Source organism: Maniola hyperantus, chromosome 23, assembly GCF_902806685.2.
Source record: "Maniola hyperantus chromosome 23, iAphHyp1.2, whole genome shotgun sequence".
Taxonomy (NCBI): Eukaryota; Metazoa; Arthropoda; class Insecta; order Lepidoptera; family Nymphalidae; genus Maniola; species Maniola hyperantus.
This window is the reverse complement of record NC_048558.1, coordinates 9,792,827-9,819,741: the sequence shown is the minus strand read 5'-3', so window position 1 is coordinate 9,819,741 and position 26,915 is coordinate 9,792,827. Positions and strand designations below refer to the sequence as shown.

At 47.8% G+C, this 26,915-nt stretch overlaps 1 protein-coding gene across 1 annotated transcript in view; it reads left to right on the top strand.

Moving 5' to 3' along the window:
- Tdg (Thymine DNA glycosylase) overlaps nt 1–26,915 on the top strand; it is a 104,779-nt gene that overhangs the window by 67,011 nt on the left and 10,853 nt on the right. The window contains exons 4-13 of the mRNA XM_069506666.1: nt 7,459–7,609; nt 8,384–8,515; nt 12,957–13,187; nt 13,791–13,984; nt 14,771–15,092; nt 15,608–15,791; nt 15,993–16,156; nt 16,739–16,975; nt 17,084–17,305; nt 20,622–20,831. Coding sequence (XP_069362767.1) covers nt 7,459–7,609; nt 8,384–8,515; nt 12,957–13,187; nt 13,791–13,984; nt 14,771–15,092; nt 15,608–15,791; nt 15,993–16,156; nt 16,739–16,975; nt 17,084–17,305; nt 20,622–20,831 — 2,047 coding nt within the window. The remainder of the gene's footprint in view (nt 1–7,458; nt 7,610–8,383; nt 8,516–12,956; nt 13,188–13,790; nt 13,985–14,770; nt 15,093–15,607; nt 15,792–15,992; nt 16,157–16,738; nt 16,976–17,083; nt 17,306–20,621; nt 20,832–26,915) is intronic.

The window sequence follows — 26,915 nt, the reverse complement described above, 5'->3', positions numbered from 1 at the left end:
GTTTCGCTACGTCGCATGTAGGTCAAGCAGTGTACGGTAGTGGTAACAGTTAATTGGGCCAACGAGCAGTGTATCAACTCCCCTGCACTACTGCACTTGCTGCAACGCGTTACCAACTCGTCGTGGGCTCGAGACTCGACAGCGGCCTCACGGGCCACGTCGGCTCCTTTCACTACCCTTCATTTCAGTCGTTGTGTCAGTCGGTGCCAAACTCACTCATGGATTGCTTGCTTGCAACGTGCGAGCTGCTGTCTACGCACTGGACCGCTACTTGCTAATCTATGTTTACATGTAACCAGAACGCTGGCAAAAACGAAGACAGGTGGTAGTACTGATGTGATACCATAAAAAACGCAAAAAAAATATTCCTTAATTTTGTAAAATTTCACGATATATTATATTGCAAATAAAACATCTGGCTGACGCTAGAGGTCAACGAACGTTCCCTATGTAGGCTACTCGGAGTCAATGCCGCGTCGTAGGCAGGGCATTGACCCGAGTTATGCACGCTATACATTGCGGGTTTGAAAATACTAAATCACTAAAACTACAAAACGAGGCAAATGGTTATTGGAATTTGATTGTGTTTAGGTAGTATAACAATAACGCTAAGTTTTTGCTAGCGTTGTGGTTACACATTGTATAAAAAGAAAAGCTGACTGACTGATCTATCAACACACAGCTCAAACTATTGGATGGATCAGGCTGAAGTTTTGTATGCAGATAGCTATTATGACGTAGACAATAGACATTCGATAAGAAAAGATTTTAGAAACTTCAATCCTTAAGAGAGTCCACGCGGACGAAGTCGCGGGAATAAGTTAGTTAACTTATAATATGATAACGCCCTTAACGTCTCATCATTATCATGATCAACCGATTGCCGGCCCACTGCTAACGGCTCTCCTCTCAGAATGATAATGGTTTAGTTAGGCCATAGTCCGCCACGCTGGCCAAGTGCGAATTCACAGACTTCACACATCTTTCTTGGGAAAAATATGGAGAACCCTCAGGCATGCAGGTTTTCTCGCGATGTATCCCGGGTGATATTTTTAATTGCTTAAAACGCACGATATTCCGAAAAGTTAGAGGTCCTTGCCCGGAATCGAACCTCAAAACTCTCGAATAGAATAGAATAGAAATATTTTTATTCAAATAAACTTTTGAATCGTCAAATGCATCTTCCACTAGTTCGGAATGCCTTTCCTATGTAGAAGTACCAACAAGAAACTCAGCGGTTTCTCTTTTTAAAGATTCGATTTACAATATAATGCCATGAACACAAGTAGATACTTGCAAGCCTGCGCGTTGCTGGAGCAATAGGATATCTCGTCTCTTGCCGTAGATAGTTGTGTAGTATATTTGACAGGTCGCCAGTCGCCAGGCCAGCCAGCTCGCACAGTGTAGCGGCGGCATAACTCTAGTTAGTCAATTAAGACACGCTGCAAATTGGACGCGACCTTCAAATCGCCGCGACTGATTGCGGAAATTGTCCGCGACCAATCCGATTTCCTTCGTCGTCGGATAACGTCGCGTCGTAAAACTACACTGTGTGACAACTCATGTACGAAGACTAACTTTCTCCCGCCACTTCGTCCGCGTGCATTTAGGTTTGTTGATCATCACGCTGGGATTTCTCCAAATCATTTGTGGGGACTACGTACTACATACTAATAGAGAAAACCTTCGTGTCACGGAGAGCAAGTAGAGCTGTCCTGCGCCTGATCTCTCTCCGTTCGTGTCAGATTGCCGTCCCGTATCTACGTACTGTCCATATGCTAAGTAGTAGGAGCAAGGTTCTTAGATTTTAGTTAGGTTCTACGTAGCATACTTTTTTGGACACATCACTTTTTCTAAATTCCCATGTTTTGTGACGTTGTAAATTTTGAACTACTAACTGGCGTCTCGCTTTTAATTAAAATCTATTTTGTTCAAAGTATGTTGGTGCCACCTAGCATCAAGGTGCAGAACTACGCGTGGGTCGATGTTCAGAGTTCATTCGAGCCACAATAGATGGCGTTTGCTTCGTTGTCAATTGTCGTAAAAATAAAACAAAATAATTAAATAAAACCATAATATCATTTGTTTATTGTTAAGTCATTAACAAAACGGTTCTTATAATATATCCTTAGGTTCCGCAAATATTCAAAAATGAATTGGCTTCATGATCAAACTAAATGAGAGCGGCCACACTCGGGTTGCGTCTGGCAACACCGATTGGTGAGATTTAGAATTTTTCTGGAGTCAACATGTGAAGACGAATTTTTTCGTTCCAGGAAAATCTCACTCCTTTTCGCCCATGGCTTCGCCTGGGAAAATACAATAGTTATAAATTTAGTCATCCTAACGTATTTCAATGTTTCATCAATTATGGTGAGTGAAAAATCAAGTAATGTGGATTCGACAAAATGGCGGTTTGGTTAGAGAAAATCCTAATTTCATGATTTCCCTTTCAGTTCCAGTTATTTTACCTTCCCAAATAAATGAGGATAATGGGTTGTGGGTGGACTCCTGAAAACCATTGGTGGCCAGGAGTTCAATAGGTGAGTTGTGTTTGATCGGGAAAATTCCACGTGTCGAAATTTTCACACAGCACAAATTATAATCTTGTTTTTCTTTGTTGCAGGGTTTCCGTTTGCGTTTCCGTTTTTAGTTTTCGGTTTTCCGTTTTTCGCTTTCGTTTTCCGTATTTATTTCTTTTGCACATTCACGTTGGCAACTTAATTCTATGGATAAGACTTGGTGAAAATCTTTGTAAGGAAACATTTCGGTTGTGAAGAATCAAGTTAAATTGAGTTTTGGATCTTGGCCGATGCCGTCCAGCTACATTGCAGTCTTCGCACCTACAAGTAAGCAAATGTTTGTATCCTGGAACAGTTTAGTGAACCTTCTTAGTGTATGTGTACAGTAAGAACCCTGTCTTTACTACTGAGCTTTTATTTTGAAACAATTTTATGAATTTTACTGTGTCATTGTCTATTCCATGCCAATGGCATCTTAAATTTAAAACATAGATTTTATGTACTATCTACCTAAGGCATTCTAATGTATCTAAATTAAGTCTTGGCATTAAGCTAGAATAACTAAGCATTATTAGCCATCATTATGTATTAAGCGACCCCGGTAAAAGTCACATTAAAAACAATTTTGCCTAACACCTAGCAAATTTCATTTATAACACCTCATATACATTACAAGGGAGTCGACGGCTAGCTTCTATTCTTTACTAGGTAGATAGATCAAGTAAGTAAAATTATATTTTTTTTCCTCTAATCTTTGTAAGGTGGTAGATTATTCCGTATCCGGGTATATTTCTATTCCGCCCAATTTACCACCCTTACAGTTTTTGACATGACTTGATCTCGACTTGGTCCCACTCTAGACTTGTAGACTGTAGTACTCCCCGTGATCTCGACTTGGCCCTACTCTTGACTTGTAGACTGTAGTACTCCCCGTGATCTCGACTTGGCCCTACTCTTGACTTGTAGACTGTAGTACTCCCCGTGATCTCGACTTGGCCCTACTCTTGACTTGTAGACTGTAGTACTCCCCGTGATCTCAACTTGGCCCTACTCTTGACTTGTAGACTGTAGTACTCCCCGTGATCTCGACTTGGCCCTACTCTTGACTTGTAGACTGTAGTACTCCCCGTGATCTCGACTTGGCCCCACTCTAGACTTGTAGACTGTAGTACTCCCCGTGATCTCGACTTGGCCCCACTCTAGACTTGTAGACTGTAGTACTCCCCGTGATCTCGACTTGGCCCCACTTATGACTCATATATTTTATACTTAACTAGCTTATGCTCGCGACTTCGTCCGCGTAGATTACAAACATTTCAAAATCCTATTTTACTCCCTTAGGGGTTGAATTTTCAAAAATTCTTTCTTAGTCGATGTCTACGTCATAATAGCTATTTGCTATAGTCCGATCCGTCCCGCAGTTTAAGCTGTGCATTGGTAGATCAGTCAGTCAGGCAAATTATAGCCGATGCATTTTAAACTGAGTCGTCGAGGTATCTGTCTGTTTCGCTCGCACTTACCTACGACTTGTTAGTGCGATCGAAACAGACAGAGAACTCGACGACTCAGTTTAAAATGCGTCGACTATAGTTAGCTTTCCTTTTATGTATTTAGACTAACGAGCCGCCCCGAATTCGCACGAGTAGAACTGCTGATCTACATATAGCTGGATGACTTCTGGACTCTGGTGGTTGGATGGCCATGACCCATGACCCACGGCGATCATGTGACAAAGTCTTAACAGATTTCGAGTAACTTTAATTATTTGGTAGAAATGGCATAGAACTAGTGGTCGGTGCATTTGATGATTCTAAAGTAGGTACATGGTAGGTACCTACTTGTAAAAGTTTAATTGAATTAAAAATATTTTGATTTTGATTTTATTTACCACACGGACACGGAAGCCTCCATGATGCTTTTAAAGGTGTATGAAGTCTGCCAATTCGCACTGGGCCAGTGTGGCGGACTATGGGCTAAGCCCTTCTCATTCTGATAGGAGACCCGTGCCCACTAGTGGGCCAGTGATGGGTTGCTCATTTGACTTATTTAAATTTTCATTGTAGCCGACGTTGTTTTGTAAACGTTGTGAACGATTCGCACGCTCTGAGTTGAAGGAAAACTTTTTGAGGAAAATGCGCAATATCTAGACGGAAATCCTGAGACACTATTTAGTTATATTATTGTCCCTCAGCGGGTAGCATTTAGAAGGTAAACAAATAGATGAAACACGCGCTTTGCTGCGCTTTACACAGAGAGAGAATCAAACGACGCGTTTACTTTTGTTTTTCAAATATAATTCGCGGTGAAATCGTTCTAAACGCCGCGCGCCGTGTGGACTGAATTAAATACATCTGAAAAAACAAAGAAAAAACTTTTTGTTTCTTAACATGTTCATCGTTCATATTATAAGCGTCAAAAACACCAATATGTAGTTCTTAACATGTTCATCGTTCATATTATAAGCGTCAAAAACACCAATATGTAGTTCTTAACATGTTCATCGTTCATATTATAAGCGTCAAAAACACCAATATGTAGTTCTTAACATGTTCATCGTTCATATTATAAGCGTCAAAAACACCAATATGTAGTTCTTAACATGTTCATCGTTCATATTATAAGCGTCAAAAACACCAATATGTAGTTCTTAACATGTTCATCGTTCATATTATAAGCGTCAAAAACACCAATATGTAGTTCTTAACATGTTCATCGTTCATATTATAAGCGTCAAAAGTTGAGGCATTATTAGTCGGAATAAAGTACTATTACTAATATGTGATGAGATATTATATTATCTTTGTCACAGTGTAGCAATCCTATAGTGAGAACTTGTATATAGAATAGACCTTACAAACTGCAGTACCTAAACGCAGCTACAGTAAAAAAATTACGATAATGAACGCTATTAACCGCGACGCGTGCGCGAAGAGTCCCTGTGAAAAAGGCCCCGGATGGGTTCGAAATTAGTCGGGCTAACGTCGACTAAACACGTGAGTATAGCCGGGTGAGACATATTATATATAACTAGCTTATGCTCGCGATTTCATTCGCGTGGACTACACAAATTTCAAACCCCTATTTCACCCCCTTAGGAGGGAATTTTCAAAAATCCTTTCTTAGCGGATGCCTACGTCATAATAGCTATCTGCACGCCAAATTTCAGCCCGATCCGTCCAGTTGTTTGAGCTGTGCGTTGATAGATCAGTCAGTCAGTCAGTCAGTCACCTTTTCATTTTATATATTTAGATGATAATGAACGCTATTAAATTAAAATTAAAATATACTTTACTAGCTGATGCCCGCGACATCTTCCGCGTGGATTTAGATTTGTATAAATCCCGTCGAAACTCTTTGATTTCTGGGATAAAAAGTAGCCTATTGTTACTGTCCGTTCTTTTAACTATCTCTACGCCAATATTCAAGTCGATTTCACGACTTGAATATTGGCGTAGGTTTCACGTCAGGTAGGTTCAGGTAGGTTTCACGTCACCTCTAGCCTATAGACAGATGTCGATTCTGGATTGAAATCGAGACCCACTTCCTCACTCCCTCCCTCCCTGTAGTTGACTCTGCCAAGTTGAAGGGGAAGTCCCCCGCGTGAGCCGACTGTACGGTTGCTAGACCGCGTGAGCACAGAGCAGCTTGAGCTGGTAGCGGAACATAATGGCGCAATAAATCGGTAACGAGGAACACGTTTTGTGTTCACGTGCAAACAAACATACGTGGACGAGTACATATAGATAGATACTATAAAGTTGGCTGTCTGTGGTTACGAGATAACTGCCACTAAAAGCTCATAACATGGCTAATTATGCTTTTTCAACAACTTAACATCACTACCCATAATATAAATGCGAAATTATGTTTATTTATTGGTTTGTCCCTCAATCATGCCGCAACGGATCGACATGATTTTTTGCAGTGATATAGTCAAGTCAAGATAGAGAGTGATGTAGGCTACTTAAGTCCCGGTAAATGAAAGTTTCCACGTGATTTTTAAACACCTAAATTCGCACGGAGAAAGTCGCAGGCATTAGCTTAGTCCTTTAAATAAGTAACTCATGTTTTTCGTCGGAGTAGGTATGTCTGATCCGTTCAGAGTCTTTATGGGTCTCTCCGCGTGACGCGGTCACGCTAAGCAGACCAAACTAACACGGTTAAAGAACTTTATTCTCACTAAGAATTAAATTCACTTACATGAGAAATTTAACAAATAAACAGTACCTAGGTATCTTATCCACAAATCAACTGCGACTTTATACAAATCAAAGCGGGTAGAAATAAAATTATTACCTTTGTAATACTTTTAAGCGAGTCTAATCGTGAGATCTATAGAGCGCACTCTGACTTAGCTTAGACTTAAGACAGAGTTAAAACGAGACAGAGCTATATCTCTCACATAAATCTGTCTCGTTTTAACTCAATCTTAAGTCTGAGCAAAGTCAAAGTGCGCTCTATAGATCTCAGCCTGAGTCTACCAAACTAAGTCGAGCATACTCCAACAAAAAAGTGAATTTTTGCAGACTCAAATATAAATATTTTTAATTCCGTACCCAAGGGGTAAAATGGAGCCGTATACGTGTCACTGCCGTCTGTCTGTCTGTCACGCCTCACGGGTCTCTGCTCTCTAGCTCGTAGACGAAATTAAACCTGTGGTATTTGGTGTAGAACGTTGAACCAAACCGATTATTGGTGTTGCGCCGCTGCCGCCGACTCGTTAGATGTCGTCGGTCCACCAAGTACCAACGCTTCAACGCTGCGCTTATTCCGGTGCGAGGTCGCCGTTCTAGCATCTAAGGATCCCAACGAGTCCCAACGGGTCTTTCGAACTTTGTGTGCCCGTTGTCACCCTCATTTCCTCATTGATTATGTAGGGAAAACTCCAAGCGTATCCTGTTTCCCAGTCAATAAGAAGGGTCGCATGTGTTTCCAGCATGGAGATCAAGGTGGAGGGCGTGATGGACGGCCTGCCGCGGCCGGTGAAGGAGCGCAAGAAGCACGACCGCTTCAACGGCATGAGCGAGGAGGAGGTGTCGCGCCGCACGCTGCCCGACCATCTCGCCGAGAACCTCGACATCATCATTGTGAGTACGATCACGCCCTTACGACTACTAGCCGTAGCTTTGCACCCAAGAACCCATTGACCCAATGCCCTCATGACACCTCAAGGTTCACCGCATGAGAGAATTCCTGAGAGGTTGTGATTTGTGCATCAACCTGAAACTCGAGCTGCGACCTGTGCACGCTAAAGGGCTTCCGACGCTGCCAAGCACGTACAGTACGCGCCAGAAAACAATGTATATCGACCTTTAGAAGAAGATAGCGGTTTTGTAGAGCGTTGTTCATGCCATTGAGACCGACAAAACGTCACAGGTATGAGTGACAAAGACAACACTCTACAAAAACTCTCACTCTAATGGCGATGTACATTATTTTCTGCCGCATGCTGTAGATTTGTTTTGCTTAATCAAGCAGCTTGATGCGCCCGTCAAGCGGGTTGACGAAGCAAACGACACTTTTCTCATACATCGAACACTGTCCGAACGTCGCGTCAAGCAAAAGTATAAAATCGCATCAAGCCGTAAATGCTTGACTCAAGAATCAAGCAAACTTTGTAAACGGTAAAATGCTTGACTCGAGCGAAAATCTCAGGACATGTTCAAGTACTTGCTTGGTGTCCGAGGAGCAAAAGCATAGCCTATATTTCATTCCGGAAAATCAAAGAGTTTCCTCAGAATGTTCAAAAAGCAATGTTCTATCACATAGTGTAAACGAGCGGAGATGGAAGGATGGAAGGATGGAAGGGTGGGTGGATGGAAGGGTCAGCTAGTCGATAACGTGGTGGTCGATGTTCGCAGATCGGCATCAACCCGGGGCTGTTCGCGGCGTACAAGGGGCACCACTACGCCGGCCCGGGGAACCACTTCTGGAAATGCCTCTACCTGTCCGGCCTCACGCGCGAGCAGATGAGCGCGGACGAGGACTACAAGGTCAGTTCACTCTTGCAGCGCATGTGCAGAACCTGCTATACCAGTGTATCGGCATCAACCCGGGGCTGTTCGCGGCGTACAAGGGGCACCACTACGCCGGCCCGGGGAACCACTTCTGGAAATGCCTCTACCTGTCCGGCCTCACGCGCGAGCAGATGAGCGCGGACGAGGACTACAAGGTCAGTTCACTCTTGCAGCGCATGTGCAGAACCTGCTATACCAGTGTATCGGCATCAACCCGGGGCTGTTCGCGGCGTACAAGGGGCACCACTACGCCGGCCCGGGGAACCACTTCTGGAAATGCCTCTACCTGTCCGGCCTCACGCGCGAGCAGATGAGCGCGGACGAGGACTACAAGGTCAGTTCACTCTTGCAGCGCATGTGCAGAACCTGCTATACCAGTGTATCGGCATCAACCCGGGGCTGTTCGCGGCGTACAAGGGGCACCACTACGCCGGCCCGGGGAACCACTTCTGGAAATGCCTCTACCTGTCCGGCCTCACGCGCGAGCAGATGAGCGCGGACGAGGACTACAAGGTCAGTTCACTCTTGCAGCGCATGTGCAGAACCTGCTATACCAGTGTATCGGCATCAACCCGGGGCTGTTCGCGGCGTACAAGGGGCACCACTACGCCGGCCCGGGGAACCACTTCTGGAAATGCCTCTACCTGTCCGGCCTCACGCGCGAGCAGATGAGCGCGGACGAGGACTACAAGGTCAGTTCACTCTTGCAGCGCATGTGCAGAACCTGCTATACCAGTGTATCGGCATCAACCCGGGGCTGTTCGCGGCGTACAAGGGGCACCACTACGCCGGCCCGGGGAACCACTTCTGGAAATGCCTCTACCTGTCCGGCCTCACGCGCGAGCAGATGAGCGCGGACGAGGACTACAAGGTCAGTTCACTCTTGCAGCGCATGTGCAGAACCTGCTATACCAGTGTATCGGCATCAACCCGGGGCTGTTCGCGGCGTACAAGGGGCACCACTACGCCGGCCCGGGGAACCACTTCTGGAAATGCCTCTACCTGTCCGGCCTCACGCGCGAGCAGATGAGCGCGGACGAGGACTACAAGGTCAGTTCACTCTTGCAGCGCATGTGCAGAACCTGCTATACCAGTGTATCGGCATCAACCCGGGGCTGTTCGCGGCGTACAAGGGGCACCACTACGCCGGCCCGGGGAACCACTTCTGGAAATGCCTCTACCTGTCCGGCCTCACGCGCGAGCAGATGAGCGCGGACGAGGACTACAAGGTCAGTTCACTCTTGCAGCGCATGTGCAGAACCTGCTATACCAGTGTATCGGCATCAACCCGGGGCTGTTCGCGGCGTACAAGGGGCACCACTACGCCGGCCCGGGGAACCACTTCTGGAAATGCCTCTACCTGTCCGGCCTCACGCGCGAGCAGATGAGCGCGGACGAGGACTACAAGGTCAGTTCACTCTTGCAGCGCATGTGCAGAACCTGCTATACCAGTGTATCGGCATCAACCCGGGGCTGTTCGCGGCGTACAAGGGGCACCACTACGCCGGCCCGGGGAACCACTTCTGGAAATGCCTCTACCTGTCCGGCCTCACGCGCGAGCAGATGAGCGCGGACGAGGACTACAAGGTCAGTTCACTCTTGCAGCGCATGTGCAGAACCTGCTATACCAGTGTATCGGCATCAACCCGGGGCTGTTCGCGGCGTACAAGGGGCACCACTACGCCGGCCCGGGGAACCACTTCTGGAAATGCCTCTACCTGTCCGGCCTCACGCGCGAGCAGATGAGCGCGGACGAGGACTACAAGGTCAGTTCACTCTTGCAGCGCATGTGCAGAACCTGCTATACCAGTGTATCGGCATCAACCCGGGGCTGTTCGCGGCGTACAAGGGGCACCACTACGCCGGCCCGGGGAACCACTTCTGGAAATGCCTCTACCTGTCCGGCCTCACGCGCGAGCAGATGAGCGCGGACGAGGACTACAAGGTCAGTTCACTCTTGCAGCGCATGTGCAGAACCTGCTATACCAGTGTATCGGCATCAACCCGGGGCTGTTCGCGGCGTACAAGGGGCACCACTACGCCGGCCCGGGGAACCACTTCTGGAAATGCCTCTACCTGTCCGGCCTCACGCGCGAGCAGATGAGCGCGGACGAGGACTACAAGGTCAGTTCACTCTTGCAGCGCATGTGCAGAACCTGCTATACCAGTGTATCGGCATCAACCCGGGGCTGTTCGCGGCGTACAAGGGGCACCACTACGCCGGCCCGGGGAACCACTTCTGGAAATGCCTCTACCTGTCCGGCCTCACGCGCGAGCAGATGAGCGCGGACGAGGACTACAAGGTCAGTTCACTCTTGCAGCGCATGTGCAGAACCTGCTATACCAGTGTATCGGCATCAACCCGGGGCTGTTCGCGGCGTACAAGGGGCACCACTACGCCGGCCCGGGGAACCACTTCTGGAAATGCCTCTACCTGTCCGGCCTCACGCGCGAGCAGATGAGCGCGGACGAGGACTACAAGGTCAGTTCACTCTTGCAGCGCATGTGCAGAACCTGCTATACCAGTGTATCGGCATCAACCCGGGGCTGTTCGCGGCGTACAAGGGGCACCACTACGCCGGCCCGGGGAACCACTTCTGGAAATGCCTCTACCTGTCCGGCCTCACGCGCGAGCAGATGAGCGCGGACGAGGACTACAAGGTCAGTTCACTCTTGCAGCGCATGTGCAGAACCTGCTATACCAGTGTATCGGCATCAACCCGGGGCTGTTCGCGGCGTACAAGGGGCACCACTACGCCGGCCCGGGGAACCACTTCTGGAAATGCCTCTACCTGTCCAGCCTCACGCGCGAGCAGATGAGCGCGGACGAGGACTACAAGGTCAGTTCACTCTTGCAGCGCATGTGCAGAACCTGCTATACCAGTGTATAATGCGGTTTCAATATTCAATCTATCCGTAATCACTTAGCAATGCTGCAATTGGTAAAAAACTAAATTTTTGACAAAATAACAACTGGGACGTTGTTTCACTTCAAACATCGCTTTGTCAGACTAAGGCCTTATTTCGTAGAATCGGACGTTGTCCCAGTATAGCTTGATTAAAGATAAAACTCCACATACCCCAGAATTTCTCAAAATGCTGTATGTTGATATATCAATATTTGTTCCAAGCTAGATACAGTAGCCGGCAGTAAATAATGTTCATCTACCTGTAGAAATAAATAGCGTAGATACTTTGGTAGAGCGTTGTCTCTGTCGTTGAGACGTAAGATGTACAATATTGCCTGCCGGCTACTTGTCTAGCGACTAGCGCGGAACAAGTATTGACAAGCACACACACTAGGGCGGCTTCACCTCGGTGTTCGACACTAGCATACATATACTACTATCACTGTTTAGCTGAACACAACTAGGGTTTTCCTTCCTTCACATATCAATATTTCATTTATAGCCGACTAGAAAAAACTTACTCTGGGGGCGCCACTTGTACCTAAATGGTCTATGGTCACTAAGTATATGTCTTGCATAAATTAGTTCCACGAGGTTTCCGCCATTGCGGAAAACTCGTGGCGAAGTGATTTGTCTGGTAGATTCAATCATTACATTCATTTATTATATTCACAAGGTCATAGATAAAACTGGTGGCAACTTCCGATAGGTGCTTGTAGCAATTCATATCGACTGACGGTTTGTTTAGATCCGAGCGTGACGGATAAAATGTAGTTTTTGCCTCCGTTGACGAGAATAGATCCGTTGTGGACAGAGATTACGTGAAATCGGTATTTTAGGACGCATTTTCGAGTCAAGGTGGTTTTTGACACTAGCAATTAGCTGTGGCCCTACTGCGGTTGTTTGACAGCTACAATGTCACGATCGCAATCATCTCTGATTGGTTAATGCTCGCTCACTATTGGCCACAATGCATTGTTGCAACGAGAATCGCACAAATTCAGCCAATCAGAACAATTGAGATTGTAATAATGATTGATACAGGTTTTAGACAATCGCCCTACTGGTCGATTGCGGAAATCCTGCATCAATCATTATTACAATCTCAATTGTTGTGATTGACTGAATTGTGCGATTTTTGTTTCAACAATGCATTGTGGCCAATAGTGAGCGAGCGTCAACCAATCGGAGGTGATTGCGATCGTGACATTGTAGCTGTCATTGTACCGCAACGATCCTTGGTCCCTGCAGCTTCCCTACCAACAAATGATGCATTGTTCCATGTGGCTTTTCGTCTCACTTGTGATATGGCGGGGATATTTATTACTTTCTTCACTGGATAGTCATGGCTTCTTCGCATGATATCCGTACCATCGGAGCCTATGGCTCTTTCAATTTTTCTTGTGTTTAATTTCTGAGAACATAATATCTCATCAGGTAATCTTTCTGCGGCGTTAATGGTCGAAATGTCAAATCAAGTTAATGTAAGGTTATCTGTCCCCCCACAGCTGCTGAACTTCGGGATCGGCTTCACGAACATGGTCTCCCGGCCCACCAAGGGCTCGGCCGACCTGACGCGGCGCGAGATCAAGGAGGGCTCGGCTGTGCTGCTGGAGAAGCTGCAGACCTTCCGCCCGAAGGTGGCCGTGTTCAATGGCAAGCTCATCTACGAGGTGTTCTCCGGCAAGAAGGACTTCTGCTTCGGCAAGCAGCCGGACACCATCGCGGGCACCAACACTGTGAGTACTGAGCACTGCTCTCTTACATTGAAAAGGGTTTGGCCAGAGTCTTGTCACGCTGGCCAAGTGCAGATTGGGAGACTTCATACATAATGGATAACTCTCAGGCATCCCAAGATGTTTTCCTCGACCGTTAAAACAAGTTATATTTAATTGCTTAAAACGCAGAATTCCAAAAAATTAGAGGTGCGTGCCCAGAATCGAACCCCAGACCTCCCGAACAGGCTGACATCTGAGGTTTGCATACTGACGACAAACTACTAACACTATTGCACTGGAAACTGACGCTTGATCTGCAATATGATATGGGGTTCTTAGCAATGGCTGCCTCATGTCTGCTGATGGCTGATGGTGATGGCTGATGGCTACGGTCGGCGATATCAACAATTAGCATCATGTGACCACCGACCAGCTCGTTTACTCGCCGTTTACAAATAAAACCACCCGATATTACCCAAAACAATCTACAAATTTTTTCGTAAAAACTTGTGCATTAGTTTTTCGATTTGATATTCTTTGTAGTGATTTACGTTGTTGTTGAAGACAACTGTCGTGATCGTGAATGATTGAACTGTCGACCAACCCCTGGGTCCCGTGTTGCAGTACATGTGGGTGATGCCGTCGTCGTCGGCGCGCTGCGCGCAGCTGCCGCGCGCCGCCGACAAGGTGCCGTTCTACGCGGCGCTCAAGAAGTTCCGCGACTACCTCAACGGCCTGCTGCCCCACGTGGACGAGGCGGAGCTGGTCTTCCCCGACACCACGGGCCGCAGGCCGCACGAGGAGATGGAGATCCGGAGGTACCGCACTCGTTTCCTTCCAAACCTTCAGGCGCGTCCCACCTTAACCTTACCGAGACTTGATGGCAAGCACGTACGTTTGCTTGCTCGAGCAGCTCGATACACCCGTCAAGCAGCTCGATACACCCGTCAAGCAGCTTGAGCCAGTAAAAGGTACTTTTCTCGAACACTGTCGGTAACTCTCAAGCAAAAATATAAAATCGCATCAATTACTAAATTTACATTTTCAATTACAATTATATTAATTTGGCAAAAATGTACGGGCTCGTTATCTTGTCGCTAGGCGTCCCGGAAGTCCTTTCGGCCACCGACCTACCTACTCCACTATTGTATGAATTTGCAGTCAAGGGCATGCCTAAACAGGAACACATAAAAACCCTCTAGTTCTACAGACGTTCTATGCACTTAAGATTTGTGGGTAAGCCCCTGTCCTTCCCCCTCCAAGCTTCTCACTTCCCCTGTCGCTCCTGCTGGCTACTGCCCCTTACTGAACTACCACTAATATCTGTTACAACAAACACCTGAAATTCTGTAGTCTTGTAACATGCACCAAGAACGGCATCTGACGGATTTTACACACTCGGCATTTAAAGCAGTCAGATATCATTCCGTATTTCCTTTCCACTAAAAACTACCAAAATCTTGGAATAAAAAGAAGAAAATGTAGAAAAATCACTCGATTTTAATATCTTTCTAGTTTCTACCAATGTAAAAGCGACGAAATGTGATTTAGTTGTTCTGTAACTTATGACTCGTGAACGGCAGATTAAAAATACTGTACCAAAGGGAGTCTACTTTCAGGCTGACGATGGAGCCCGAGCCGGGGGACACCATCATCCTCGAGGACGGCACGGAGGTCCCGCTCAAGAAGAAGCGCGGCCGCCCCAAGAAGGTGAAGCTGGAGAACGGGGAGGTGGCGCCCCCCACGCCCCGCGCGCCTCGCGCGCCGCGCCCGCCCCCCACCCTGGACCCCAATGGGGAAAATCCCCCCAAGAAAAAGAGGGGGAGACCTAAGAAGATAAGGCCTGAAGAGCAACAGTTCCTGCTGCAACAGCAGCAGCAGCAACAGCAGCAGCAGCAGCAGCAACAACAGCAACAGCAGCAGCAGGTGAGCTCGAGTTACAATACACAGTTCTCGTCTCAGAAGTTGAAATACACAAGTACTAGTCATAACAGGCTTGCGAGGCGCGCGATCAGTTCGCTGCGTTTCGGGCGCTTATTAAAATGATTATACCCAACAAACCCTAAATAGGACATAACATGGCTGGCATGGACCGCTGCAATGTAACGACTACCGGCATCGGCACCCCGAAGCTCTCGGAAATGACCGCCATCTCGATCTCACACATTCACACATTTTGAAAGATCTCAACGCCACTGGTAAAGAAGTGACCTATTTCGGAGTCGAAATACCCATTTTCAAAATAGTTCCTTACATCACTATAGGCAGGGTATAATGAGAATTACAGGTGATATTGCGCATTTAATTTAATTCAATTCAAATTTCTTTATTGCGAATATGGGTAAACAATAAAGAAATTTGAATTGAATTGAATTGAATTGAATTGCATTATGATAAGATGACGTTGTATGGGGAGATTGTGACGGCGTGCGTGGTTGCAGCAGTCGAACGCGATGCTGCAGCCGGCGCTGTCGTCGCTGGCGCTGCCGCACGAGCAGTTCCTGCACGGCGAGTTCCCGCAGATGGCGTCGCCGCTGGGCGGCGGCGTCATGTATGGCGTGCAGCACCCGCACCAGCAGCCGCAGCACCTGGCCGACGCGGAGCCCTACTACCAGCCCAACAACGGTGAGTCACTGTCTACTGCCGCTAATTGGACAAAATGGCTGCCATTTTGATTTTAGTCTGGTCTTAAATCAAAATGGCAGGCAGGGATCATAGTCCGGTCAAAAGCATGTTTACTGAAAAAAATTATATTCACTTTTCATTAAGTGTAAATGTAAATAAAATAAAAATAAATAAGTGACGTGTCGCCTGTGCACTGTGCAGGCGGCGGGCTAGACGCGCCGCTGGAGGTGGGCGGCGCGCTGGGGCTCTCGCGCGGCTACGCGTCGCCGGGCGGCTACGCGGCCTCGCCGCGCCACTACGCGTCGCCGCGCTCGCAGCCCTACTCGCCGGGCCCGCAGCGCCTGTCCAGCACGCCGCAGCCGCAGGTAACAACCGCAGCTGACCAGGCCGGGCTCCCTTGCTCACTGGGGCTGGCGCGCGGCTACGCGTCGCCGGGCGGCTACGCGGCCTCGCCGCGCCACTACGCGTCGCCGCGCTCGCAGCCCTACTCGCCGGGCCCGCAGCGCCTGTCCAGCACGCCGCAGCCGCAGGTAACAACCGCAGCTGACCAGGCCGGGCTCCCTTGCTCACTGGGGCTGGCGCGCGGCTACGCGTCGCCGGGCGGCTACGCGGCCTCGCCGCGCCACTACGCGTCGCCGCGCTCGCAGCCCTACTCGCCGGGCCCGCAGCGCCTGTCCAGCACGCCGCAGCCGCAGGTAACAACCGCAGCTGACCAAGCCGGGCTCCCTTGCTCACTGACCCCAGACGGTGGCTTCCAGTCTTCTTCGATCTTATAAGAGAGAAAAAGAATTTACGTGATAGGAAGAAAGAGGTCGTTAAAGTTTAGGGCGCAGCGCTATGCGAGCTGTTTTGTACTTTACTGCGTAGTAACAAGAGCCGCTATTTCATCGTGTTTGCGGAGTGAGCCTTCTGTACCTATAATATCCAGCGATACTTCCCCGTTGCAGTTTCCGTCGAGCCCGGCGCCGTTCTCCGCGCCGTCGCCGCCGCGGCCGGGCTACGGCTCGCCGGGCGTGGGCGGCGTGGGCGGCGTGGGGCCGGGCGGCGGCGTGGGGCGCGGCTTCGCGGCGCGCTCGCCGCTGTACGCCAGCAGCCCGACCGCCTACCGCCAGCAGCCCAGCCCGGCCGCGCAGCCGCAGCCGCGCTTCTCGCACGAGGGCCTGTCCTTCGCGAGAGACTCGCAGGTGACCGCCAGCAGCTGACAGCTTCAGATCTGAACGCTTGCTACAATGTTGCCGAGTAATGCGCGTAACTGTAGGATCATGTTATGTAATCGCCGTATGTGGGTGCAGGGTTCGAACAGCGGGTTCGCGCGCTCGCCCGCGCCGGCGGGCAGCGTGGGCGGCGGCAGCACGCCGTTCCCGGCCGCGTCGCCCGCGGGCGCCGGCGCGCTGCACTCGTACACGCCGTCGCCCGCGCACACGCCCTACAGCCACCACTCGTCGCCCGCGCCCGCGCCGCTCACCCCCGCCGCCTACACCGACTCGCACCACTTCACGCAGGTCTGCGATACGGTGAGTCTCCTACATTATATACTTCCAGTCGCTACTCGACCTGTTCTCTTCTCATATAATGAAAACCACCAACACCCATTCCCCAAACCTTTGAACCTAGACAATTGAAATTTTGTGCAGATGTCAACATCAACGACGTAGGTATAAGATAGCGCTAGACTAGACTCTTGAGCGGGACTCGCTATAGTCGCTTACACGTTAAACAACCAATTGACACTTATGGTGACTGCAGGCAGATGTGAAAATTGAAAACTATGAAATGGTGACCTTGAAGTTTTAACCTATTCCAATATCGCCCAACGCGCCTAAAGGAGTTTTACTTCAAAAATTAATGTTTGAATTACTAAGCCCTCAAACATGACTGACGCAAATATAAGTTTTATTAAAGTCCTCAAAAATTGATTTTCAGTAAAATAATCAAAAAAGCTGTGATAGCCTAGTGGTTATGTGCGTTTTAAATAGTTAAATATCACTTGCTTTAACGGTGAAGAAAAACATCGTGAGGAAACCTGCATGCCTGAGGGTTCTCCATAATGTTCTCAAAGGTGTGTGAGATCTTCCAATCCGCACATGACCAGCGTGGTAGACTATGGCCAAACCCTTCTCACTCTGAGAGGAGACCCGTGCTGTAGTGAGCCGGCGATGGGTTGATCATGATGATCAATCAAAAATTTGGGTAATATTGCCACATATGTACTAATTTACAAACTTTGAGTGTATGACCTGTTTGACAACACGAGTGGCGACGCGAGTCACTATACCAATACGCAGACACAACCTGCCTATACCTTGTTCACTGAGTCCAGCTGACATATTCGCTCGACATGATTCGCGAAAAAATAAAGAAATCATCAAATAAGTCCAAAATAGTTTGGGATATTGTAAACACTGAAACTGGTAAGACCAAAGGAATGAAAAAGGAGCTCGTCTTGAAAATAGATGACAATTTAATTCAAAATAAGGACGAAATAGCTATAATATTTGAGAAATATTTTACTACTATACCCCTGGAAACGACAGCTCATCTACAAGCCTCCCCTGAAATGGCTTGTGAGCTGCTAAATTCTAATGTTATTCCATGTCAGGATAATTTTGAATTTGAGCACATAGATGTTACTACTTTAGTTAAAACATTTAAATCATTAAATATAAAAAAAACGCAAGACATATCAGGCATGTCAGTGCACGTTTTTAGTTCTGTAATACATGTTTTGGCACCACATCTAACAATATTATTTAATAAATGCGTTGACGAAGGTATATTCCCAGATTGGATGAAGATTAGTCGTTTGGTGCCGCTATTTAAGTCCGGTGATTGTGAAGATCCGTCGTGCTTTAGACCAGTGTCTGTCTTACCGGTGCTGAGTAAGGTGTTTGAAAAGATTATGCTGAATCAGATGCTTGCATATTTTAACACAAATAATATTCTACACGGCAAACAATTTGGATTCACAAAAGGCAAATCAACTATTGATGCCGGAATTGCTTTAATCAAACATATATTCGAGGCATGGGAGAGATCACAAGATGCAATTGGCGTCTTTTGTGATCTTTCCAAAGCATTTGATTGTGTTGATCATCAGATTCTACTGCGTAAACTCCAGTTTTACGGGATCAAAAATCAAGCACGAGACCTAATACAGTCATATCTTTTCAATAGATTGCAGAAGGTAGACATAGGTGGGATTAAATCAGAGGGATCTTTGGTTAAAATGGGAGTACCACAGGGTTCCATTTTAGGTCCGTTTTTATTCTTAGTATACGTAAATGATTTGCCTCATATGGTTCAGAAGATCTCAGATATAGTGATGTTTGCTGATGATACGTCGCTTATTTTTAAAATTAAAAGACAGCTTAGTAACGTAGAAGAAGTAAACATTGCTCTATCCCGGGTTTTGAACTGGTTTACAGCAAACAATCTGCTGTTAAACTCCAAAAAAACTAAATGTATTAAATTCACCCTTCCTAATGTACGGCAGGTAGACACTGAAATTCTCTTAGACAATGACAAATTAGCATTAGTGAAAGAAATAGTATTTCTTGGGATAGGTATCGACAGTAAGCTTCAATGGGGAAGTCATATCCGTAAGCTTTCTAAAAAATTGAGCTCGGCCGCTTATGCTATACGAAAAATTAGACAGCTGACGGATGTGTCTACTGCTAAAATTGTTTATTTTAGTTACTTCCATAGTCTGATGACATACGGTATTTTGCTATGGGGCCGAGCTGCCGATATTAAAACTATATTTTTGTTACAAAAACGTGCAGTTCGTGCCATATACAACTTAGGTCCACGTGAATCGCTGAGAGAAGTATTTAAAGAAAGTAATATTATGACAGTAACGAGTCAATATATATATGAAAATATAATGTATGTTCGCAAGAATAGAGAACATATTAAAACCAATTATGAAAGACATAATTTTAACACACGGAATAAAAATAAATTGGAAACCCAGAGGTTCAGACTAACGAAGGTTAGCGAGTCATTTTTGGGCAGTGCTGTCCGCTATTATAATAAAATTCCGTCAGAAGTTCAAAGTTTACCAGAAGGGAGGTTTAAACGTTTCATCAAAAAAAGCCTGTGTAAGAAAGGCTACTACAAGTTAGACGATTATATATCGGATAAGGATGCTTGGACAACTCCTTTAGGCTCTAATACATTGAAGTAATGTTACATATTAACATTAAGTGTTTTATTATTTATTGTTATTTTTTGTTAATTTTGACGTTGAATTGTAACTGAAATAATGACTTACTATTTGATAATTTAATTACTACTTTTTACAATAATTACTTAAGTAGGTACCTTAAATTTGTAACCTGATTTATTCTATTTTTATTTTATTATTGTAAACGGATTTATACTATTTTATTTTATTTTTGTGATTTTACTTTTGTAATGACATTCAAAAAGTGTACTCCGTATGTACTTACTTTGAATAAAAAATATTTGATTTTGATTTTTGATTTGATTTATGGCGCTCTCTCTTGCACAATTGCAACACATGAAAAAGACGCACTATGATGATGATTATATACGTTATATACGTATTATTATTATTATTATTCAGTGTGTATGACCTTGACCGACAATAATCAGTCCAAAAAACACGTCGAAACAAAAAGAATACAGGGCAATGAACAAGCCAGGTCAACATAAAATCAAAATCTAAGCACAAAGGAAGGAGCACCAACAGTCATGACGCACGCGCCGCTGCGCACGAGAGACAGTCGCAAGGTCCCTACACTAGGTCGTCTCCCTGAACAGGGTGTAGCAGTACCACTACATGAACACGTGTCACTATATCCGCAGAGCGGCACGTCGGGCTCGAGCGGCGGCGGCGGCGCGTTCGGCGCCGAGCTGTCCAGCGAGATCGGCGCCGCCATCTCGTCGCCCGGCCCCGTGTCGCCCGGCATGGCGGCGCTGGACTTCGAGCCGCCGCGCGACGACCACAGCCCCATGGGCAGCACCGACATGCATCCCGGCAGCAATAGCAACTCCTCGCTCTCCGACTACAATAAGGTATGCTCTCCGACTGCAACTCTGCACTATATCACGTCGGGCTCGAGCGGCGGCGGCGGCGCGTTCGGCGCCGAGCTGTCCAGCGAGATCGGCGCCGCCATCTCGTCGCCCGGCCCCGTGTCGCCCGGCATGGCGGCGCTGGACTTCGAGCCGCCGCGCGACGACCACAGCCCCATGGGCAGCACCGACATGCATCCCGGCAGCAATAGCAACTCCTCGCTCTCCGACTACAATAAGGTATGCTCTCCGACTGCAACTCTGCACTATATCACGTCGGGCTCGAGCGGCGGCGGCGGCGCGTTCGGCGCCGAGCTGTCCAGCGAGATCGGCGCCGCCATCTCGTCGCCCGGCCCCGTGTCGCCCGGCATGGCGGCGCTGGACTTCGAGCCGCCGCGCGACGACCACAGCCCCATGGGCAGCACCGACATGCATCCCGGCAGCAATAGCAACTCCTCGCTCTCCGACTACAATAAGGTATGCTCTCCGACTGCAACTCTGCACTATATCACGTCGGGCTCGAGCGGCGGCGGCGGCGCGTTCGGCGCCGAGCTGTCCAGCGAGATCGGCGCCGCCATCTCGTCGCCCGGCCCCGTGTCGCCCGGCATGGCGGCGCTGGACTTCGAGCCGCCGCGCGACGACCACAGCCCCATGGGCAGCACCGACATGCATCCCGGCAGCAATAGCAACTCCTCGCTCTCCGACTACAATAAGGTATGCTCTCCGACTGCAACTCTGCACTATATCACGTCGGGCTCGAGCGGCGGCGGCGGCGCGTTCGGCGCCGAGCTGTCCAGCGAGATCGGCGCCGCCATCTCGTCGCCCGGCCCCGTGTCGCCCGGCATGGCGGCGCTGGACTTCGAGCCGCCGCGCGACGACCACAGCCCCATGGGCAGCACCGACATGCATCCCGGCAGCAATAGCAACTCCTCGCTCTCCGACTACAATAAGGTATGCTCTCCGACTGCAACTCTGCACTATATCACGTCGGGCTCGAGCGGCGGCGGCGGCGGCGCGTATGGCGCCGAGCTTTTTTTTTTTTTTTTTTTTCTCTGGAGGAGGAAAAATCCCTAATGGACTTCTGTCTATCGACAGGGTGTGTCCGACTCGCACGGACTAAAAAGACCTCCCCCTCTGCGAGATCAGCACGGAACCGTGTAACATTACTTCGTGCTGACCCTCTGGTTGCTCTCTCTCCTTTTTTTCTTGTTTTTCTCTATCTTCCCTTCTCAACATTATGGCTCTCAGCATCTGACCGTATCTGTGCCACTCATTTTCGCTTGACACCATACGGGCTACCAGATTTTGGGCGTTGACACTGTCGCTTGCTCCCTGTGCTGCTTCTCTAAGATCCGCGCACGCGGGACACTCAAAAATCGCGTGTCTCGGGGTGTCTTCCTCTCCGCAAAAGTAGCAATTTTCAGTAGGCGCTTTCCCTATTGCGAAGTAGTAGGTGTTGAACACCCCGTGGCCGCTGAGTGCTTGTGTCAGCCAGCGGTCTACTTCCCCATGCTTCCTCGTGTGCCATTTTTTCAAGTCGGTAATGAGTTCTCTGGTCCAGGTCCCTTTGCCTGCTCCCGACCATTCCTTTACCCACTCCTTCAAGGTATCTTCTCGCACTTCTAAAAGTGTTTTCTCCTTGCTATCGAACAGCTTAGCACGTTCTTTTACCAGTTTTGCAATAGGCACAAGCCCGGCTATCACTAGCACGGCTTCAGTGGAAACTGTTCGATATGCTCCACAAATACCTATAGCAAGTCGCCTTTGGACTCCTTCTAATTTCTTTCTATACAGTTCCACCTTCATAGCTTCACTGAATATTGGTGCCCCGTAAAGAATAATGGAGTGGGCCACTGATGCCAACACCCTCCTCTTGCTCGCTCTAGGCCCTCCTTTTGTAGGCATAAGTCTGTATAGTGCCTCTGTCAGCTTCTGGGCTTTATTGGCTACCTCTTCTATATGTTTTTTGTATTTAAGACTCTTGTCAAGCCATATTCCCAAATATTTAACGTGCTCTTTTGGTGTCACTCTAGCACCTTGAATCCAAAAATTAATAGGATCTAGCCTTCGCCTTCCACTGAGCACTATTGCTTCCGTTTTTTCTGGCGCTAGGGCGAGCTGCCTTTCTTGCATCCAGGTGTTTATTCGGTCAAGTGCTGTGTTTGCCCGTGTCATGAGGGTAGCTTCAGTTTTGGCTACGACTACAAGAGCCAAATCATCGGCAAACCCTACCAGTTCTGTACCTTCTTCCTGCTTTAGCTTAAAAACGCCATCATATAGAATATTCCACAGAGTTGGGCCAAGTATGGATCCTTGTGGAACTCCACTACTTACTTGAATCCTCTCCTCCAAACCCTTACTATCTTTCACTACTATAAATCGGTTCTCCAGGTAGCTACTAAGCAGGTTTTGAATGTAACCTGGGAAACCTCTCTTCCGTATTTCTAAAAGAATCTCCCTCCACGAAGCTGAGTTGAAAGCGTTTCTCACGTCAAGGCAGATCAGGGCACATAGCTTTCTGGTTTTCTTTGTGCCTTGCCTTGCTTTCATGGCGGTTTCCGTAACTCTCCTTACAGCCATCAGCGTCGACCGACCCTGTCTAAAGCCATATTGATGATCGGAGAGGCTGCCGTGGTCTGGCAGTAGTTGTTCGATCCTGTTGAGTAGGAGTCTCTCCATCAGCTTGCCATAACAGGCAAGCAGGCAGACTGGCCTGTATCCTGTTGGGTCATCTGCTGGTTTTTGGGCTTTCTTAAGTAAGACCAGACTCGCTATCTTCCAGGCTGCCGGAAATGTTCCTGAGGCAAAGGACATTTGCATTACCTGTTTGATTTTCTCGGGTATAGTCTGCACTGCTAATTTAACTATCTCCGGACACAAAAGATCGGGACCTGGGGCCTTTTTTGGCTTAAGCCCTTCAGCTGCCTTCCTTATCTCTTCATCCGTTATTTCCACCATTTCGGAGGCATTTGCCATAATCCGGCCGAAGTTTCTATGAGACGGGAATAAGACTCTGACCACAGATTTTATGAGGTCCATATCCAAACAAGGTGGGTTTTGTCGCAGTTTTTTTGTGACGATTCTGTATCCCAGTCCCCACGTATCCTGGTCTACTTCGTCGCAAAGCACTTTCCACTTCTCTGCCTTTGACTTTGTAATGGCAAGTTGGAGTGCCGTTTTCGCCGTCTTATACTCTTCTTTCACCCGTTGAACACTTTCTGCGCCAGTGCAATTCTCCATCGAACATTCCTTACCCTTTTTCCGTCTTTCCCGAGTGTATATTCTACGGCTTCTAGTGCATTCATCCCTCTTTTGCTTTACCGTCGCATTCCACCAGTAAACAGGCGCCTTCCTAGGCAGCCCCTTTTTTGGCATTGCTCTGTCGCAAGCCTTCGTGGTCTCCAACACTAGCTCCTCAGGTGTGCTGATCTCATTTTCTTTTCCCTTAAGGACGCTCTCCAGTATCTTCTGGTCTAACTTATCCAGTCTCCATCCTGCCTGCTGCTGCATTGGCGGTTTCCATGCATCTTGGGAAATGTGGAATTTTATGTACCGGTGACCACTAAGGCTATCCTCGTCCAGGACCTGCCATTCAGTAATTCTCTGCGCCAGACCTGAACTTGCAAATGTTATGTCTGGCGTGGAATTCTTTGCGCCTCTTTGGAATGTCGGGGCAACCCCCACGTTTACCGTTACCAAATCCGCACTAGCAAGCATTTCCATGATACGCCGACCTCTAGCATTTTCTGCCTTACTTGACCAGACTTTTGACGCCGCGTTAAAGTCTCCGGCTACTAGGATGTCACCACGTTGTGACATGATACTTTCGAAAAGCTCGTTTACATCGTGCTCAAACTCTTCAAAGCTGTAGTTTGGTGAGAAGTAGCAACTATATAAAGTGAGCCCTGAGAGTTTTACCGCAATGAAACCATCTCCCCGAGCAACTTCCTTTATTTGGGTCCGCTTATTGTACATAACTATAGTTGCATCGCCTCTCCGGTCCGTTACCCATTCTCGGGCTTGAACTATCTTCCTGTTTGGTTCCGCTACAATAGCTATATCTATTTCATAATGTTTTGCCGTTACTTCGAGCAGGTCGTGGGCGGCTCGCATTCTATCTAGGTTTATTTGTAAGACCTTGATATGCGATCCTACCGCTCCATTTCCTGCTCCTATACCGCGTTTTTTGAATCTACGATTCTTCTGCCGGGTGCCTTTACATTCCAGGACGGGCAGGTCTTGGAGCCCATTCTATGTTTTGTGCTGTCCTGGCCTTTATCCTTGCAAATAGCACATGAGGCCTCCTTCACACAGTCTCTGGCCTTGTGTCCCTCATCGCCACAGTTATAGCATTTCTTGCTCCGATCCTGGCCTGGACATCCAGTTGAGATATGCCCGTACTCGAGACACCTGTAACATCTCTTCTTTTTCACCATGAGGCCAACTGGCACTCTCATCCATCCTATTTTTATTTTCTTTTCGTCAACCAGTTTTTGGGCTTCATTCTTCGGTAGCTCTACAACCGCTGTCTTGTTACCATAGCTATTTTCCCAGAAACTCTTAATTCGAAAGTCCTTTACTTTTTGTTTCAGAACTTCTTCTACTTCCTCTTTTTCTACTGTAAGGTCTAGTCCCCTTATTATAACTTCCGCTGACTCTTTGAGTGCTCTCAAAGTTAAACTTGGGCAATTTCCCCGCACTTTCTCTTTTATTTGTGAAACTCCTTCCTCTTGCCCCTTCTCTAGCTCAAGAAGTATGTCGCCTTTTCTCGTTTTCCTCACCTTGGAGAATACGACTTGTGCGCTTGCTAATCCCGATTTAACCTCCTTTAGCACGCTGGCATAGTCACGGTCTTTCACCTCCACTAGCAGAGCTTCGGGCTTGGCCACCGGAGGCTTTCTACCCGTGTTACTTTTATCTCTCCGTATCGGTATCTGTGGTTTTTCCAAATTCCTCGTCATCTTTTCTGTTATCTCTTTCTTCTTCTTTTTCTCTTTCTCCTTCGGTGGTTTTGCCATTTCAGAGCTTCCTTCGATTTCTTTATCCTTCTTCTCCTTGCGGCGTCGCCGCTTGCTTTTCGCTTTCACTTCCTTCCAATCTGTTTCCGTAAAAAAGTCATCGTCCCATTCCAAACCTTCATTTTCAGCTCCGGTTGATGTGTTTGTTCCCTTTTCTTCTAAAACCACGGCTCTTTTAGCCCTTTTTGGGGTTCTCTCCGATTCTTCATTTTTCGCTTCAGATCTCATCCTTCGGACATCCTTAATCCGTCCAGACAGTTTTTGCAGTTCGCGCAGTCTTATTTTGACCTCGTTTGCCGTATTTTTATATGGCCCTTGCCTGTCCACGAGCGAATTTATCGTAACGATGTTGCCATACAGGCTATTTAGTAGTCTGTCTTCCTTTTCTTCCAATGTTTCCGTCTCTTTATTACTTGTCGGAGACTTCTTCCGTTTCCAATCTCCTCTATTCTTTGGCGTGCCTGCCATCGGCGAGAAAAAGGTGAAAGGGCTTGCATAAGATGATCCCCTGCATTGTGCACCTTCATCTCCCGTAGATAATCCGTCTTCTGTCTCAGTTTGCTCCGTTTCAGTCCGTGTTCTTGCCTGTGTCGTTTTAGGTGGCGTGCGTTGTAGCAAGCCAGACCTAGCAAATGGTGTATCCAAATTCAGCAAAACGTTGCCCCCCCCAGAATACGAGGGGCAGCCCCTGTCAGCCGAGACTGTCAGGGGGCGGGATTCCCCGGCACCATCAGCGCCGGAACCCGCCTGGGGTAGTATCTCTTTTTGTTGTGCTTTCATTTTCTAGTTTCTCCCGTACTTCCTTCTTCCTCCTACACATCTTCCGGAAAACAGCCGCCCAATGTGGGACAGACGCTGACCAGACAGCCGCTCGCTCCGAGTACAGACGCTGCCTGGATTTGTTGTGCTTGCTTTTGGTCCGCGCTGAGTATTTTATTTCCCCAGTACCCGCCAGATAAATCTGGTGAGGGAAATCCCCTATCCGCCAGCCGGGGACGCGCCCGATGGGAGAGCAGCCAACTCCACACGGGACCAACTCCACACGGGATAATGCCTACCCTGTGACACT